Here is a 20,256-nt window from a genome sequence, read left to right as displayed (position 1 = left end):
ACACTGTTTTTAAATTTTAACAGGATCTAAAGACTGCACCCTTTTCAATTAAAACCTCTCCAAATGGGTCTTCTTAGAGTTTCCTAATTTCCGAAATATAAAACCAGACAATCAAACCCACGCTTTTTCTAGATTTCATACCTGTGTTGCCAAACTCAAGACTTGCTGTACCAGCTCCTGTGTTTCTGATGGTTTCTTGAGAAACAGCTTCACGATGGCAGTAAGCAGAGTGAGCTGCACCTAAGAGCGTGACATAATTTAACAGATAAAGTGAAAGGCATCTGCATTATTCCCTACCATCATTTCCAGAGTAGTGCTTACCATCTATGAATTACTATGGGGCTTCTGACAAAGCTGGAACTCAGCCATTATCAAAAACAGCAGGTCAAAGGTATTCATCAATTAAGAACTTGGTAGCCTCTTATCCCCAAATTGCATTTTTGGCATCAAAAATTGCTTGATTATTTATTAAATCCTTTATTATATACTTCTGCCAAAAGATACAACTTAGGGAGAATTAAGGAATTATCTGTCATATTAGAACAAGAGCCAAAAAACAGTAAAATCATACCAGGTCACGGCTAATTAAGAGTGGGTTGCTGAACCATACACAAAGCCACAGGCTTGTATGCATTCCTCACAGAGCCCATTAAAATTACTAAGGCGAGGGGCACCTTGGTGGCTCAGTGGGTTAAAGCCTCTGGCTTTGGCTCAGGTCATGATCCCAAGGTCCTGGGATAGAGCCCCGCATTGGGCTCTCTGCTCAGCAGGGAGCCTGCTTCTTCCTCTCTCTCTGCCTGCCTCTCTGCCTACTTGTGATCTCTGTCTGTCAAATAAATAAATAAAATCTTTAAAAAAAATTACTAAGGCGAATTATATACATGACCTTCAAAGTGCAGTGTGAGTGCAAATGCCAGGGGAAAAGGGTTTTATAATTTATCTGCTTCTCCAGGCCTGTGGCTCTGAGGTCCCCTCTCCATTTTGGTAGAGGACAGACAAAAGATGGGGGGGGAGGTCTTACCACCCACAGAGAATCTTTCCAAACTGCACATGCTAGTCCTTACCCCAGCCCTAGGTGAGAACACCTGCTAACCATTAGGAACAGGAATAGGTCATCATTTACTGGTAAGAGAAAATTAAAAAGTGGTAACTACTGCTCTCAGCCAGTAGTTATTAGAGCATGGTTTTGGACCACTGGCAGCAGTAGCACCCTGAACCCAGTAAGAAATGAAAATGCTTAAGCCCATTTCAGACCCAACAAGTCAGAAACACTAAGGAGGGGGCCCAGAAACCTGTGTTTTAACAAACTCTCTAGGTTCATTCAAGTTTGAGAACCACTGGTCTAAGGCAGATTTGTCCCACCAGAAATTAGCACAAATGAAAAGACCCCTTTGGGGAGAAAATGTACATACTATATATACATAAATTCTCTCTCTCTCTCTCTCTCTCACACACACACACACACACACACACACACACAGAGTAAAGTGAATAACCTTTACTTTCCCTGAAATCTTCCCCAAAAGATCACACATAGGACACAGATGAGAACTTACCTGGGTACTCTCGTCATGAAAACCCTCCAGGAAGCTCTCTAGTAACTCATCTGCATTGTCAATTCTCTCAGCATATTCTCCTACAATCCAAATCATAGCTGCTCGGGCGTCTGGTTCATCCAGCGAGTCTAAATTCTCACACAGAGTGGCAATGATACTTTCATACCTGGTTTAACAAAATGGACTAGGGTTACACTAAGCACAATGGAGAACTGTATTTAACAATGAGAGCTAAAAACAAAACCACCAACAATGCACCGTAAACCAAACCACCAAACTATAAAGACTTTTGGTCAAGAGAATGCACAAGCTTTAAGCCAGAAGATTGTCTTAAGTTTCCCTTCAATTATGTTTTCATAACTGACCATAAACTGTTATAAAAGCTCATCAGATACTCTTTTCACAAGGAAAAATTAACCTGTGGTATAAGATAATACCACTAACTTACAATTTCTAACAATCTTTCTTATACCTAGATCAGAGAATTTTCCTATGTATTATCCCACTTTGCCTTCATGGTAAAGGAACAGAAATTCTGCTATACTTTAAGGAAAATGGAGTTAGACAATAGCAGCATCCAGACTAGAAACAGTAATTTCCTCTACTAATCTACTAACTCTGCTTTTTATGGAGATTTTATGTTCTTTCCTCCCAACGCACCCATACTAAGGACTTGTTCCTCCAAAGAAACAAATAATTCAAATATTTATTTTTATTTGCACAGGTCTATAGTGCTTTCATTTGCCACGTTGAATCCATCTCCTTGGCTAATGTAATTTTAAACATAAAAATGACAATGTGGGGATACCTGGGTGGTGCGGTTGGTTGAGTGCCTGACTCGGGGTTTCAGCTCAGGTCATGATCTTCGGGTCTTAGGATCAAACCCCACATTGGGCTCTGTGCTAAGAGTTTTCTCCCCCTGCCCTCCCCTCTCACTTGCTCGCTCTCTCAAAAATAAATAAATCTTTAAAAAACTGACAAAAAGTAATAAATGGGATGTAGACCACTGAATAGTACATTTAATTGTTTGCCCTACTTCCACTAATTAAACCATGTTCTTGATTGATAGCACTTTCTTAAACTGTCATAACCCCTTATTAATAGAAACCAGAAATGGACACATTTCTCCACTAACCACAATGAAATATACATCTCCACCCTTAATCTTTCTAAACTTAGAAATCCAACTCTCCTCTTTTCTGGGAGTGTGGTAATATGGTCTTTTTCCCAAAAATACCACTTCTAAAATTTTAAAAAATGTATATGTAATGCTAAATAAACCATTACCTTGCTAAATAAAATCTCTTCTGAGTCCACCAACGAAATTAACTTATTGCAAGCTGCTTCAATTAACACTATCTTTAAAGACTAATCAGAATCTTCAGCAAAGTACCTCTATGATTATATGGCAAAATGAGATTTAGGATGCTTACAAGACCTGCTCTTATTTCGCCCTTTCAGGTCCTTTAATCACTTGCCTTCAAAATCAAACCTAATTAAGTATTTTTGTTTCATCGACTAAGAGGGCTCGATGTTAAATATTTATGGAGTGCAACCGTAGATTTTGCACACCTTTATGGGAATAGCTATAATACTGCAGAAAAAGAGACTCTGATAATTCGTAACATGTTCTATAACTTTCTACAAAGTAGTAGGTAATATGCAAAGTAAACAGTGCAACTGTCACCCTCCTGGCTTTTACAACCATGTGGCTATTTATCATTCAAACTGAAGCATTTATTTCTGAGAGTGAAAAGAAGCACAAATATTAATTATGCCCGGTAACAGGCATAAACTGAAATATGCCTGGAAAATCTGTAATATGTGGGCTTTCTATTTAATAGTAACGTCACCAAAAAAGAATCTGGTCATCTTCAGTATATGCCAGCTAACAGTCACTCAGCTTTGAATCCTCTCAAAGTAATAAAACAGGATGAAAAATCAGGTTTTGATCCCTGTGCTAACCACCTGATATATATTTTTAATATTAAAAAAACTTTAGTGTTTTTAATTATGTTTAATTTAAAAAGTATTTTTCATAATAAAGTATCCTATTTTAATAGGATTTTTAATGAAGTATCCTATTACGACCAGTTATTTTACAAAGAATAATTCTTACCTAGCCAATTTCAAAGCGCCTTACTTAAACATTTCCTAAATGATCTGAGGAAGAAGGTAGAAGTATTTGGACATACTTGTTGGGGTATTTGCGAAAGATGTCCCTGATGACGACAATTGCCTCTTGGACCACATAATTTACTTTGGTCTGGATGAGATCAAGCAATGTGCTCACACAACGCTCTGCAGATTGCTACAAAGAAGAACATAATAAATGACAACTCAGACGGTCTCCCAATAATGCAACTTCAACATAAAAATAACTTTGAAATGGTCTGGATGAGATCAAGCAATGTGCTCACACAACGCTCTGCAGATTAAATGACAAGTCAGATGGTCTCTTCAATAACGAAACTTCAACATAAAAATAACTTTGAAACATACAAGTGCACCAACTAAACTAAACTAAAAGATCAGGCACTTAATTTGACCAAGCTATACTAGAGGCTAGGCTATTTGATGGAGATACGCAGAAGTTCCAGATATAGCCCAAATTTTATTCATTGCAACACATACTGACAAATAAGTTGATTCAAAATAATCATCTTGGATAGCCACAGAGAACAGAAATGAGAAGAAAGAATGAGTCAAGGTAGGAGGAAAGAAGAATGAAAGAATAAGCCAAAGTAGATCTTTTTCTGGAGTTCATAGGTAAATGGAGACAGCAGACGGCATCTTTAAATGTCTCGAAGTGAAACTGCCAAATTGCCTATGTGCATACAAGTATATTTTCCAGGGAAAATATATTCCATAGCTTTCGTTATATTTTCAAAGTTATCTGTGACTCAAAAAACTAAGGAAAATTTGCCATCTTCTGAACTATAAAACTGAAAGTCTACAGCCTTAAACTCCAATTTTCCCTAGCCTATACTTTATCTATAAAATTTAATCTATTCATCCTTTATTAATGAAGGGACTTGGGAGAATACAAGGGATAAAGCTGACGTACTGAAACTGTAAGTCACAGCTTTTAAAAGGATAAGGATTTCAGTCAAGAGATCCTAAAAATCAAGGACTGATTTATCATATATCACAATGTACTATGATAGGTCACTCTATTACCTCCCTCCTGATAAGATTCAACAGAAAGTACATAGCATCGCCTAAGACTGAAGATGAACATTACCAAATCTCTAGATTTAATTATCTACAGGGGATGGCAGAATGAGAAAAAAACAGTATCACTAAAATACAACCAGCCAAATCCAGACCCCAGGAAACTGTACAAGCCTAATGACGTAGTCCCTTTACTAAATGGCACCAAAAGTAAGTAAGTTATGACTTAAGAGACATTAACTAAATGCGACGTGTGGATCTTCTTTAGATTTTTATTTGAACAAACAAACTATTAAAAAGACACTGAAACACAACTAGGGAAAACTGAACATGGGCAGGGTCTCCAATGAGATTAAGAATTATTCTTAGTTATTGGGTACCGTAATGGTATTGTGACGATATATTTTTTTAGGGACCTTCCTATTAGATACACACACTGGACTACTCTAGTAAGATCCTATCTGGGATCTGCATTAAAATTCAATAGCACTCCACTCCCTGAAGGGAAGAGAGAAGATAAAAGCAGCAACATGTTGATATTTGTTCAAAATGGATGATGTATACATGAGAGCTCATTATCAACTCTACTTTAGTGGATGCCTGAAAACTACGATAATAAAATCTTTTAAAGGTACTAAGTTAAATCACTCCAAGCAATTAAATGAAAACAAAATTGCATCTTAAGGTTATTCATATGATGACTCTGTTGCACCATGAAATGATTCTGCCATCTTTATGTATTTTTTCCACTTTTGGATTCTATTTTATTCATTTTTAGCCAGTTTTTCCTGTGCAGTTACTGCAATAGCAAAATAACTGGAAAAATTTAAACATATAAATTGTGATCAATTATAAAGTAAATAGGATAAGATCTTTAAGATTTAAATTATCATAAATTAAATAATACAGATACAGTGGCTAACACAGGGCTTGATATAAAGCTCACATTTAGTAAGCCCTTCCTATCATTATTATAATAAAGACAAAAGGCCATTTCCTATGATGCATCAATATTTAGAAAGTATTTAAGTCTGGGACAGTAATTTTTGAGGAAATTGTCATCTCAACCATACTGCTTTTGGGTTAAAGAAAAAAAAAAAGCCTACCATTATTACAGCAGTATGGCAGAGGGGCAAGAGTAAACATCCAATCACTATTCAGACAAAAAAGTCTGGAAACAGAGAAAGGTATATGCACTTATAAAACTTAGTATGAAACAACAACAGTGAGGAAAGGATGATTTGTTTGGATGTTTGATCCTCACCCTCATATTTTTCACCAAAATTCTTTCTAATTGTTTTAATTATTAAAAATATCTTTAAGAGTAAAAAACCAGACTCTTTGCCATAAAAATAGATAATACTGGTTAAGCCTTAGTTGGAGGTGAAGCACAATCTTCTAGGTGTGCCACTAAAGAACTACTGAGAAAACAACTCACCACATAAGCAAATGTAAACTTCTGTTCATCAAGACATCAAATGAAATCAAAAGGAAAACAAATTGGGAAAATAACTGCTAACAAAATGAGGGATTAATATCTTTAATTATAAAAGATTTTTTAAAAAATCAATGTGGAAAAGCCCACTGGAAAAAGGTGCACAGGACGTGAACAAGCAATTCCAAAAGGCTAACAAATGAAAAAATGTTCGCTTTCACTAGAGATCCAAGACTTAGCTACAAAGTCCTCTTTATACCATTATTTGGAAAAAGAGCACGAACTTTAAGGTCCAACAGTAAGAGGAAGGTTAAGTAAATTATGAAGCCATCAAATATGATGCCTATAAATCCACTAAAAATGATGTCAAATGTTAACAGCTACATGGAAAAATGTCCACGTATAATTTAATGAAAAAGGCAGAAGACAAAAAGAAATAGCATTTTTAGGATGATCTCACTTCTGTAAGAAGTACACCTGTGTATGATGGACCACGTAGACAAAGACTGAAAATCACATCCACATCGTCTCTGGGAAGGTGAAATAAGTAGGAGAAAACAGGGTTTCATTTTTGTTCAACTTGTCTTATTTTATAGTTTTATTTAGTAAACACATATGGCTTTCCTAACAGGAAGAATATAATCTTTGTTTTTAAATTAAGGGATGAATATGGTGGCTAACTGAACATAATACATAAATACATACATACATACATACATATGGGGATGAGACACATATCAGTATCTTATCTTGATTTATAAAAAATAGAAAATAGTAAACACCAGAGAGCAGAAGACTAGGAAATTGAGAACTTACTGCCCAATCTCTCAAAGAAATAAAACCATTTGATTTTATTTGGAAGACTAAGACTAAGACTCCTAAGAAGGACAGGGGTTTATCGCCTCCTTAAAAAAATAGGTATACACTGTAAATATATACAATTTTGTCAATTATACCTCAATAAAGGTGGAGGTCAGGGAGTAAAATCTACTTAAAAAAACAGACAAAAAAAGAAATGGCAAAAGTTACTGAAAAAACAATACTATGGGATTACCTTTCCAGCGCTATTTATCGATTGAGCAGCTTACTGCTTAATCTTTAACTTAGCCAACTGGCACACAATTATATGTATTTTTTCACCACAGGATACTTATAGCAACACAGAAACACCTGTATTTACAGTTATGATAAAAATACAGCATAAACTCTTAAAGACATCTAAACTTTCCAACAGGGCCTGCTCTCACAGCTAAGCATGAAACTAAAATTCATTTCTTCACATCTGTCATATCTTTGGAACTAACTACAAGTTAAAAAAGGGTAAGATGCCCTGAAAGAATGCAACAGGTTGGTTTAGAGGCTACCCAGAAAGTCTACAACAATCCCCTCACTGGTTCTTCCTCCTTCCTGTGGATGCTTAGTTAGAAACAGGCAATTATCACCTCTCCTGCCCCAGGCACTGTGTTTGGGCCAGGAAACTCTTTCCAACTGATAACCTTCATGATTGAAAGAGGTCTAGGAAAAGTGCTCCAGCAAATGCAGGCAACCTAAGAAAGCATCAGCTAGAAGGCAGGAGCAAGGCTGATCTTACTCACTTCCAGACAAAGTTCATTCTTCACATACTCTCATATTCCCACCAGTGCACCCGAGTCAAAGGAAGAAGGGAAAGCCATCAGAAGTTTAACCCTTCCCAGAGAGTACGGATTATTTTTCTATATTAGTCACAAAACACGGCATTAACAACCTCTAGGAATCCAGATGGAGAATGCTTTCTAGTAATTACAGGGATAGAAAATCTCTTTTAACTTCAGAATGATACAATTTTGTATGACTCTTTGGAGCTTTGCCAAGGAAGTAAAAAAGACAATGACCGTCTGGCAATGAATAGCACAAAATTAGTGTTTATGCTACTAAAATCTCTCTGAAAATTAAGTAAGTGGGTAAGAAAAGGAGTAAGAAAAGAAAAAGAAAGAAGAAAAGATAAGAATGTGAAGAGGGGTGAGTAAAAGAAGATGTAATGCTCAAGACCCAATAATCAGACTCCCCATTTCTCAGTGGAGCAACAGAGTACATTGAGTCCCTGAAGCAACTAAGATATAAGAACCAGGAGCAGAAACCAGGGTGAATGAGTGTCTTGCTCCAACCACTGGACTGCTGAGTGACTTATTGACGGTAACTACGTGAAGCAGCCCCGTCTCAAATAAAAACAAGGAAGGCCGATCAGAACATGGCTTTCACAGATGCTTCTCTGACATGGCATCTGTTTCCTTCCGTTCCCAAGAAGTACTGGACAGACCGTACAAATTATTTTAGTATTCTAGAGAAATCATATGGTCCAACCCTCTGACTCTAAGCAGAATTGCATACAGTCAAGTAGCAAGAAGAAATAAGGAGCTCTGACTCCACACCATCACAGTCAACAGAGGCCTTCATTAATCCCAATGCATTTCTGAATGATGAACAGATGGAGGATCAGAGACTAATGAAGCAGGGCAGTGTAAGCTGCAGCCCCTAACACCAACTGGAAGGCTGCAACCAAACTAAAAATCAATCTGCCCTGGAAGATCACAGACAGGCTCTCTCAGAGGGCAGGGAAGTAAAGATCAACTCCCTGCCCTAAAGCAGAAACCTGTTAGTCAGCAGCCCTGCCTATGCTCACAGAAGTCCTGATCGACCTTTTTGTTCTCTCATCCTTAAAGATAAATGGGTTGCAATTTATTATACGTGTGTTATGCACCTCAAAAAATTATATACAGACATGCAACAGTCACCATACGCTACTCCAGATAATTTTAAACTGCAGACACAAAACACTATAATTCATATCCCCAGAGACTCAAGAAGTTATTGCGATCACACAAAAAATGCTGCAAGAGAAGTACCAATAAGAAGAAAGAACTATGAAGAGAGGCCCCATCCAATGAATGACGGCTGTGCTGAGGCCAAACAAGCAATACGCCAGACTGAAGCAAGTGAGAGGACAGAGGACCGGGGGACAGAAGTGTCCAGGACAAAAGAAAGTTTACAGGTTTGATACTGTGCTTGAAAATCTGGAAGACAGAGATGCTATGAAAACACACAATGCAAGGGGGAAAAAAGGCCATTATATAAACTCCAGAACAAAACAAGACTCTCTAAGAAAGAAAATATAATAATCTATATTATACCAACTCTACAAATTTGGCCACAACATGCAAAGTTTGCACAACATGCAACGCAAAACATAGAAAGTTTTGCAAGCCTTTAGTTGACAGAACAATAAATGAAGGCATATTATCTCAATTTACAAAGATAATACAGGAACAAAAAAAACCTCATGACAGACTACTGGAGAATAGGAGGGTTCAAGCACGAAGGTGGGATCCACGAACTATTATTTAACTCACAGCACAAATCAATAGATAATATCTATTACTGATAAATCAATAAATACCATATTATTTAGAAATACAGAAGCAGCAGAGTAACTGAAACAAGGAGTTAAAAATGATTCCCTCTAGGAATTTTAACTATGTGCTTTATTATTTTAATACATTTTAAAAAATGCATTTAAAAAAAAGGATTGAGGAGAACGCTCTGAATCCTGTGATGTCATCATAACCACCAACAGACACTTGCCTCCACTTTGATGGCGCACCGCCCAATGGCCCGCACAGCCTTGCGAACAAAGTCAACATCCACTTCTGTGGCATATTCCTTTAACTCTGCCAGAACCTGTTAAAAATCCAGGAAATGGACAATCACTAAGGATTCTGGAACACCAATTTCATGGCCTAGCTGCTTCTGAAGGCCAGACCTTAAGATCTAAGTGATTTATAAACTTGAATCTCCTGAAGTCTGACCTGAGCAATGTTGGCTTGGGATGCTAAACGTATCATGATGTCCAATTTCTCTAGTTTAACATAGATGGGATCATTGTACTTCACAAAGAAGACTTTGATTTCCTGCTTCAAGATTTCAGGCCTGTGGTACACAGAAATATATTTGATAAGGAAGGTGAGACCATGTATTGATATATCTTCCTAAGTCTGTATGAATAGCTAATCTGTGCTCCAGCCCCTCCTCCACCCCAACCACTAAACCTCACAAACTTCCTTTATACCCCTCTAACCAATTTCCCATTGGGCAGACCATTTTTAAGGGCTAGAGTACGTATTGCTAAGAAGTGCTGGAAGAACAACCCTCGGCTCGAAACGATGGCCTAAGCCATATGAAGCACGCACTAGCTGGTACACTCCTAGGAGGCCCACCCAGCAGAAAACAAACTAAAACAGTAGAGCAACACCAAGTGTTTATCACAGGAACACTCCAAAAGCAACTGTTAGCCTCCTGATCGGGGCAAGATGCTCTGCCATATGACATTTTCATTTCCATATATTAAAAAGAACTTAACACGGCCTCTGTAATACTGGTATTATCAAGCTTCACTCAAAATCACAAACACTTTAATCACCAATTCACTGTTTCCCAACCTTTTCTGGACAATTAGATTGATATTCCTCAGGGCGACGTACTGCACCTCTGGCTCCCCAGACAGCAAAGTGACAAGTGGAGGGGCCAACTTCTTCAGCAGCATATTGTAGTAGTCAGAGTCCTTGGGTAACAACTCTAGAAACTTCATTAGGACTTTTACCGCTGAAAGCACCACTGCTGAGTTGGCATGAGACAGCCGGGGAGTTACACGCTCACAGATGCTGAGGGCAGAAAAGGAAAATTAACATCTTGAATTATAATTTCTTTGCTCAATCCAGCCCATTGTGTATTGTGTCAGAGTCCCATCGCCCAAGTATCAAGAAAGTAGAGAATCGGTTGGAAAAGTCAAAGCTCCGTGTGTAAACAAAACTGGGATCCTACACTGCCTGCAAACTGCAGACAGAGTAGGGACGTCAGAAGACTTCAGGAAACCAGCCATAAGAGATGTTCAAACTGGAAGGAAACTAGGCAATACCCCAAACACTTGAGGCTCACACCATTTACCCTCCTGTTTTACAGTCTTCTCCGTCTCCCCATATCACATAAGGGCTCTTTGCCTCATAATCCATTTCTCTTCAACCTATAGGATGTCAAATTAAGTTTTAAGAGATACTTCATAGTGAGAGATACTAACTGGGGCTAAAGGTTTCATAAGATGCTGGAGGAGGTGAGTTGAACAGGAAAACCACACAACCTTCTGTCTTCACGATCATAAGGAAATCTCTCAATGTTTGTTTGTTTTTTTTTAAGATTTTATTTATTTATTTGACAGAGATCACAAGTAGGCAGAGAGGCAGGCAAAGAGAGAGGGGGAAGCAGGCTCCCTGATGAGCGGGGCTCTATCCCAGGACCCTGAGATCATGACCTGAGCCGAAGGCAGAGGCTTTAACCCACTGAGCCACCCAGGTGCCCCTTTCAAAGGGTTTTTAAATAACAGAACACCACTGCAATATTCTCCCAAACCCTTCCCCCGTTCTCCTAATCCCTGCTATGTACACTTAAAGGCTTCACTAAATCTTGAGTATGTAATTATCTTTTGAGGGTTCTTCAGAAATTAATCTAATTTTGATAGCTCTTGGGCAACATGAGAGGCTAGGTGATTATTCAGCTGAGGATTCAAGATAAGTAAGCGGGGTTTCTCTCCCTTCCTCCAGTATCTAATTGGCTGACTCCCTGACCTCCCTCAGGTCTTTTTACAAATGCCACCTTCTCAGCAAGGCCTTCCCCAGCCTTTTACAAAATACAACTCTTTATCCCCAAATGTCCAGTATTGCTTAGATCTCCTCCCTACTTTATCTTTCCCATTAGTGCTTATCATCCTCTGACATGTTATACATTGTATTATATATACCTCTGCCCCATCTCTCAGAATGAGTGTTCCATGAGGGCTGCAATTCTGTCGACAATATCCTCAGGGCCTAGAACAATGCCTGGCATGCAGCACAGACTCAATAAATATTTGCTAAGTGAATGCACGAATAGTGGGAGATGTCAATGACCAAAAAAATTAAAATTCTATATAAAGTTCTTTCCATAAGATATTGTACTTTTTTTTTAAGATACTTGTACTTTTGATAATGGAAAGAAAGGATCAGGGTGAGCTTTACTTAGGTCCAGAGGGAACAATTTCCCAGCCAAGTGAAGAGAACTTATGTTATGGTACCTTGAGCTTCAGCCAGGCAAAGAAGGTTCTTATCTACCATAATTAAAATATGTCAACTTTAATGAAGAGCCAACATTTCTTCCGAAGTACTTTACCTACTACACAGAACCTATATACACAGAACACTCAATAAAAATTGGTGGTAAGTCTAACTCCGTAAACTAAAATGTGTTTAGGTGCATATGAAATTTAACAGTCAATTTGTGATGGTCAAAGAAAATTTATTAGGGTTGAGCAGAACAATCCAGGTGCACCTTCCAAAATCTTTTCCAAATTCAGAATGACATGATTTCTGTTATCTAATGAAAGACACCGTATGCTCTGCAGACTTCAATACATCTTCTCCACTACTGAGTTATAGGTATAGTTCAGCTCAGTAACTAGTATCAAGCCACTTACTATGTAACTAACAGGATGAAAAGTTTGTCGCCAAGATGAGACACTCAAAAACCCTTGTGTGCCAAATGGCCAGAAACTGCTGTATTGGAGATGTGGGACCACAATGAGGGAGAATTTAGCAGAAGGTAACTGCAGTATTCAAACAAGAAACGAAAAACACACATCTTTTAGGAAGAGCTATTTTTGCATGGTTCACTCCGCCACCTAAAATGTTCCTAAATCCAGTGAGAAAATACCACAGGGATAGCAATATCTATCCCATAAGCCACTGGTCTTTGCCAACATAAGACACCCTTATTCTAATACAGACAGTAGAACTTACTCAAACAGGAAAGTCTCCCAAATACTCTCTAGGAAAACAGAACTGACCTCTGAGCCTCCCGGTCATCTTTAGGGTTGTAATTAGATAGGCAGTCCAAGATGAAAATCTGGCCCCATTCAGTGCACTCATTCAGGGCTGTCAGCAGCTTGTTAATGTTCTGTGGGTTCAGATCGAGTAGGTTGCTGTTTGGGTGAGATTCACTGATTTCCGATAATGCTGCTACAGCATTAGCCACCACCTGGGAAAGAAAGAGACATGACCTTGATTTACCAAGAACAGTACAAATATAAACAAGTACTTAATCTTCTTTGGATCACTTCATTGATCTCAACTCATAACTATTCCTGAACATTTCACCTAGTCAGCTAGAAACATAAACTGCTTTCAAAACGTGTATTAAATCACCAATGATGGCATATATAGCTTCCTGGTGGTCAGGAGCCCAGAACTAAAACAACTCATTTATTTGCAGATAGTCACACATAATTTGCTATTACGACATTAATATTTTAATAATAAATTAATAATTTTAACCAATAATTTTAATATTTTAAATTAATAATTTAATAATTTTTTCAAAGCGAAACAAGTTTATTCCTATGTATTTTTCTTTTATTTTTAAAAAGATTTTATTTATTAATTTGACAGAGATCACAAGTAGGTAGCGCAGCAGGCAGAGAGAGAGAGGAAGGGAAGCACGTTCCCCACTGAGCAGAGAGCCCGATGCGGGGCTCGATCCCAGGACCCTCAGACCATGACCTGAGCTGAAGGCAGAGGCTTAACCCACTGAGCCACCCAGACGCCCCTATTCCTATGTATTTTTAAATACCCAAACAATAATATCTACTTCATTCACATATACATGCATTTGTAAACAGTAGAAAATGTGCATGGGGATGATATACATCAAGTTCACAAATGTCGTGACCCCTACAGAAAAAGGAAGGAGCAAGAGAGCATGTATGAAGCTTTAGCTATGGTTGCAGTGTTTTGTTTTGTTTTTTCTCCTAAGAGGAAAAAATTTATTTTGGAGATATATACACTTCTATATGGTTCCATAAAGTCATCCCACAAACTGGCTAATCCCTGTCCAGATTAGATTAGGGATTTTTAATTATTTTATTTATTTATATTTTTTAAAATTTTATTTTATTTTTTCAGTGTTCCAAGATTCATTTTTTATGCACCACACCCAGTACTCCATGCATTACGTGCCCTCCATAATACCCACCACTAGGCCTTCCCACCCCCCCAACCCCCTCCTCCCCCAAACCCTCAGTTTGTTTCTCAGGGTCCAGAGTCTCTCATGGTTCATCTCCCCCTCCAATTTCGCCCAACTCCTTTCTCCACTCCTTTACCCAATGTCTTCTAAAATTATTAAAATTTAATCATTTTAAATTAATAAATAATTTTATAGCTTTTATCTTTAGATTCAAGACATATGAACAGTTTTAAGATAAATGAAGTTTAAACATGTACATCAGGCAGGCAAAGGACTGAAAATTTTAGAGCTATATGGGTATGCTTCTTTGGCGGGGGGTGATACTGTCAATCATGTCATGAGTCTCACAGTAAGAAAATGTGAGCTTTGAAATCTTGACATCCTGGGAGATGTTCCTCATCTGAAACCTGGAGATAATTTAATCTACCTCACAGATTAGTTGTAGTTTAAGGATCAAATCAGATGACACATGTATAAGTGCTTTCTATAAAGCCTTAGGCAAATTTTAGGTGGTACTATTACATAACTCATCAAGACTAAGTTGCACAGTTTTTCACATTAACATCTCTGAAACTGAGATGCATTTTATAATCAAAGGCATTGTCAGTTGGGGGTGCCTGGATGGCTCAGCCAGTTAAGCATCCAACTCTTAGTTTTTGTCTCAGGTGGTGATCTCAGGGTCATGAGACTGAGTCCATGCGGGGCTCCACATTCAGAGCAGAGTCTGCTTAAGACTCTTTTCCCCTATCCCTCGGCCCCTCCCCAACCTCATGCTCGTATGTGCACTCTCTCAAGTAAATAAATCTTAAAAAAAAAAAGGTATGTCAGTTTAATAAGAAGCACGTTTCTTTAGTAATACAGAAAATAATAAGGCATCTTATCACCAATGCCATAGCAGAATCAATGAAATACCGCAAATATAACCTTTCAGGCAGTATAATATATGAAAAACTGCTACCAACTATAAGAAAGTAAACTTGTGGGGCGCCTGGGTGGCTCAGTCAGTTAAGCAGCTGATCCTTGATTTCAGCTCAGGGCATGATCTCAGGGTTGTGAGATTAAGCTTTGTGTAGCACGCCACACAGAGCATGGAGCCTGCTTAAGATTCTCTCTCCCCTCTCTCCCATCCTTAACCCTGCTCACATGTGTCAGCTCTCACTCAAAAAAAAAAAAAAAAAAAAAGTAGTACAATTGCATCCTGACTTACAGATCCGGCAATCCACATTAGTTACAAGAAATAAAGTGAACAATCTTTATGAAAATTATAGAGCATTTCTTTTCTTTTTTTTTTTTTTAAAGAATTTTTTTTTTTTAAAGATTTTATTTATTTATTTGACAGAGAGAGATCACAAGCAGGCAGAGAGGCAGGCAGAGAGAGAGGAGGAAGCAGGCTCCCCGCTGAGCAGAGAGCCCGATGCGGGGCTCGATCCCAGGACCCCAAGATCATGACCTGAGCCGAAGGCAGCGGCTTAACCCACTGAGCCACCCAGGCGCCCCTATAGAGCATTTCTGATATAACTAATACATTTACAGTCAATGAGGCTTAATTTAAAAATTGCAAGAACACCCAGCACACACACACACACACACACATACGCACGCACACAAAACTATACTATGGTCTATATAATTGAATTTAAAGCCATCTTTTTTAAAAGTACTCTCTATGCCCAATGTGGGGCTCGAACTTAACCCCAAGAACAAGAATCACATGCTCTGCGGACCGAGCCAGTCAGGCACCCTGAAAACCATATTTTGCAGTGAAGCTCCCAGATGTTACTAAAGACTAGCAAGGTAATGTTAACTATCAATGAGATGTGATAAGAGATAGCAGCTTCAGTAATTACACACATTAAAATGTTCTCAAAAACATCAACTCATTCTTGGTTTTTACTAAAGTGCCTTCCTAAAAGCTTGAGAAACTAAGAGTTGTGTAATTATCCTTTTGCCAACAAGTGAAGAAACCTAACAGCCACAATTCAACTACTGATTTCAGTAGTCAGCTTATCTGAGTAGTCTACAGATTATCCCAAAAGATAAATGTCTAGAGAATATGATTTTTTAATCATGTAAGGCACTTATGGCATAAAAGGTATATGTCACTGAGTGCCTGGGTAGCTCAGTCAATTAAGCGACCAACTCCTGGTTTCAGCTCAGGTCATGATCTCAGGATCATGATCTCTGCTCAAGTGGGATCAAGCCCTGAGTCAGGTTCCTCCCTCCACGCAGAGTCTGCTTGGGATTCTCTCTCTCCCTCTTCCTCTGCCCCTCTCCCCGCTCACATGCACATGCTCTCTCTCTAATCAATTAATAAATCTTAAAAAAAAAAAAGTACGATGGTACAAATCGAATCATCTTCAGCTACAACTTAGTGACCATAAAATTCCAAGATGAAAAATCAAAGGCTCCTTTGTAAGGATGATTATACTACGATATGATTTTACTGTTATTAAGAAAAATCAGGAAGAGGGGTGCCTGGGTGGCTCAGTGGGTTAAGCCTCTGCCTTCTGCTCAGGTCATGGTCTCAGCGTCCTGGGATCAAGCCCCACATTGGACTCTCTGCTCAGTGGGGAGCCTGCTTCCCCCTCTTTCTCTGCCTACTTGTGATCTCTCTGTCAAATAAATAAATAAAGTCTTTAAAAAAAAAAAAAGAAAGAAAAATCAGTAAGAATTATCTAGTCTACCTACCACATGGTAACACGTATAAAGCTCTTTTCTGACTTCATTTTTGTTTGCTATCATCAAGCATGGGATTCAGTGACAAAAGGCATAAAGAGTGAAATACTAACCCCCTCCATCATCTCAGGTGCTTTACATGCAGGGAAAAGACATTTCCCATGTACTACACACTTGATAGACCTGATTATGGATAAAGGATCAAAATGTCATATCAGAAGACCAAATGCCTGTTTTCAACTATTACTGCCAACATATGCCCAATCTTAGTTACCAGCTGTCCAAGAATAAAGTGTCCTACCACAACTTACCATTTCTGCCAGTTAAATCATTTTGATGTTAAAAAAAGATTACGTGTTAAATATAAAGTCTGTTAATAGGAAATGTAGAAAAAGAAAAGGTCAGAACTGAGGGAGTTTAAAAAAGCAATGTGGAGGAAAGAGAACAGAAGGATGCTGAACAGAATGAACAATTAGAATTCCTCTGTCATTATCATAGGCAATTAGAAATTAAACCAAGTGTATAATGTGGCTAATGAAGTATATGTTCTGGTGGCAAAATAGGCAATTTCCACTCATTATCACATTAAAACAAAAAAAGAAATAGAGAAAAGTAAATCTAATTAAAAGATCCAGAGAGACCAGATTATAGGATTATGTTTAGAAAAGCCGGCCCTGAGAAGAGAGATTACTGCCAAACAGTTCCTGAGCCAATGGCCAACCAGAGAAAAATGCATCCCCAATAACAAAATTCTGTTCCTCTAAAACTTCAAGTTCCTTCTTTTTTTTTTTTTTTAAGATTTTATTTATTTATTTGACAGAGAGAGATCACAAGTAGGCAGAGAGGCAGTCAGAGAAAGAGGAGGAAGCAGACTCCCTGCTGAGCAGAGAACCCGATGTGGGGCTCGATCCCAGGACCCTGAGATCATGACCTGAGCCGAAGGCAGAGTCTTAACCCACTGAGCTACTCAGGCGCCCCTCAAGTTCCTTCTGTTCTACCTTTCCACTTTCATCTCCTAATCCTCACCAGCTATTATGATTTCAGAAACATATGAAGGTGAGCCCGTAGGGATTGCTTAGTGTTCTCCTGGTCTCACCCTAATGGAAACTTAAAATAAGCTGGTCACACCAAATGTGAAGTAGATAGAGAAAAAAGACACTTCAAGACAGCAACTAGGTGGTTAGGATATATAGGACAGCTCACCTGTCAACGTTTATGCTCTGTTTCTTTGGAATTTTGTATTCTGTACATAGCACATATATTGTCTATTTCTAAAAATAAACTTTAAAAATAATAGATTGAAACTTAAAATTTACTTCTTTCCAGAAAGATTACTCCAGACAGTAATTCAACATCACAAAGGACAAATCTAACCCCTGCAGTAACTGCCTTGATATACCTGTGTACTAAAAAAGTTATGTTTCTATCACTTGAACCATCACTCTGAATTTGAACTAAGACTCACATGCCTAACATTTCTCCCCTAGAAAACTGGCATTTCTCTTAGGATAAAACACTGCCAAAAAGAGAACAAGAGCCTTTTAACTATAATCTCAAAAAAAAACCCCAGTTTTCAATAGTCTTTTTTTTTTTCTTTACATTTTATTTTTGAGTAATCTCTACAGCCTACATGGGGCTCGAACTCACAACTCTAAGATCCAGTGTAGCATGTTCCACCGACTAAGCCAGTCAGGAACCCCAGAAAGGAGTTTCTAAAGAAGTTTTGCTTAAAAATGGATGAATTGGGTTTCTAAAATTAGTTTTCTTAACTAATAAATTAGTTGATACATAAAAAGTTGGCATCTAGGTTACAAAGGAAAACATATATACCGTAAAAAAAAATTTTTTTTTAAATTCATCTTGTCTCCCAATTATGGTGTCTCTTAGGGAGATTGCAACTAAACATTCCTCCTCCCTACCCCACCACTGTAGACCTAATCTGTATACTTTATACAGATATTAGACACAAACATCTATGCACATACTTAGGTACAAAAGCATACATATATAGATGCATATAAAATCACATTCCCTACTAGACAAATCTTTCTCTGCTTTAACTACAGACTTCTCTTCAATGTGATCATTCCTTAGGGACCCTTGGAGTCTGCTTAGTTTTTTGTTTTTTTTTTTTAAACATAAGCAATTTGTGGTTTACCTTCTACTATACCTAATAGAGAAAGCTGTACAAAGAGATAAAAGGCTTAAACATATTGAACACTTACTATGCACCATTAACCCCAACAGCAACTGAGGTAGTTGTTATCAAAATCCACCTATTACAGATAAGGAAACAGGTTTCTTTCCTTTTTTTTTTTTTTAAAGGTTTGTTTATTTATTTATTTGAGAGAGGCATGCTCCCACAAGCAGAGGGAGGAGAGGATCTCAAGCAGATTCCCTGCTGAGTGCAGAGCCCAATGTAGGACTCAATCCCGGGATCCCGAGATCATGACCTGAGCCAAAATCAAGAGTCAGATGCTTAACCTAACTGAGCCACCCAGTCACCCCAAGGAAACAGGCTTTAAAAATGAATTTATAAATCAGTTTAGAGAAGTTAGTGACTTGCTTAGTGAACAGCCAGAAAGGGATAGTGCTTGAATATGAACTCCAGGTTTGAGTCTGATTCCAGTTTCTGAGTACTAATCATTCTGCCTCTAGCATAAATGCCAAGAGCCAAGTGGCAGGAGCTGTGAACTTCAGCTGGGGAAAAAGGGAAAGAAAAATCAAGAGATGGGGGAGGATAATATAATCAAAACATTATTTCCAGGCAAAGGTGACATGCAGATTTATACAAGGAGAAAAATGTAATCTTCTACTTTATATATATTTCAGAGATAATTACCTCCTGACTGCACTTAAAGAGGCAAAATTTACTATCCAGCTATAAAATCTGATTTATAAGCTACCCCTATCTGATATGTACCAACTGAGAGGACATAAATTTCACCTCACTTTTTAAAAAAAGGAGCAAGCTAGAGCTGTGGATATGGTTAAAAATGATCCTGTAAAAAAGAACTCTAGAAGGGAAATGTAGGTCTACAGAAGGACTGGAGTGTCACAGACAGAAGCTCCTTTATGAGAAATCTCCCACCCGTGCACCAGTCCCTTTGAATGACTTTCATTCTGCACCTTCATTTCCATACCCTCAGAACCCAAGACAGAGATCACTTTCCAGTATAGTGACTTCCCCCGATTAACAAATTACTACTTAAAGAACGTTCATTTCCAGCAATGACCTTTAAGGTTACATACTCTGAACAGATTTCTACTTCAGTTTTCATGTTCCATTTATAATCCTTTGGGTTGATACCCTAAAGACTTAATTAAATCAAGTGA

The 20,256-nt window shown here is 38.1% G+C and overlaps 1 protein-coding gene across 2 annotated transcripts in view; it reads right to left on the bottom strand.

Annotated features, from left to right (window-relative positions):
- LOC111151383 (adaptor related protein complex 2 beta 1 subunit) overlaps nt 1-20,256 on the bottom strand; it is a 129,835-nt gene that overhangs the window by 77,045 nt on the left and 32,534 nt on the right. For both annotated transcript variants that reach the window (XM_022509370.1, XM_022509371.1), the window contains exons 6-12: nt 13,070-13,260; nt 10,638-10,859; nt 10,008-10,128; nt 9,784-9,879; nt 3,752-3,867; nt 1,557-1,722; nt 142-240 (exon numbers count right to left, since the gene is read on the bottom strand). In XM_022509370.1, coding sequence (XP_022365078.1) covers nt 142-240; nt 1,557-1,722; nt 3,752-3,867; nt 9,784-9,879; nt 10,008-10,128; nt 10,638-10,859; nt 13,070-13,260 — 1,011 coding nt within the window. The remainder of the gene's footprint in view (nt 1-141; nt 241-1,556; nt 1,723-3,751; nt 3,868-9,783; nt 9,880-10,007; nt 10,129-10,637; nt 10,860-13,069; nt 13,261-20,256) is intronic.

This window comes from Enhydra lutris, unplaced genomic scaffold (genome assembly GCF_002288905.1).
Source record: "Enhydra lutris kenyoni isolate GAN:26980312 unplaced genomic scaffold, ASM228890v2 scaffoldscaffold26, whole genome shotgun sequence".
Lineage (NCBI taxonomy): Eukaryota > Metazoa > Chordata > Mammalia > Carnivora > Mustelidae > Enhydra > Enhydra lutris.
This window is presented reverse-complemented; position numbering and strand designations above follow the sequence as displayed.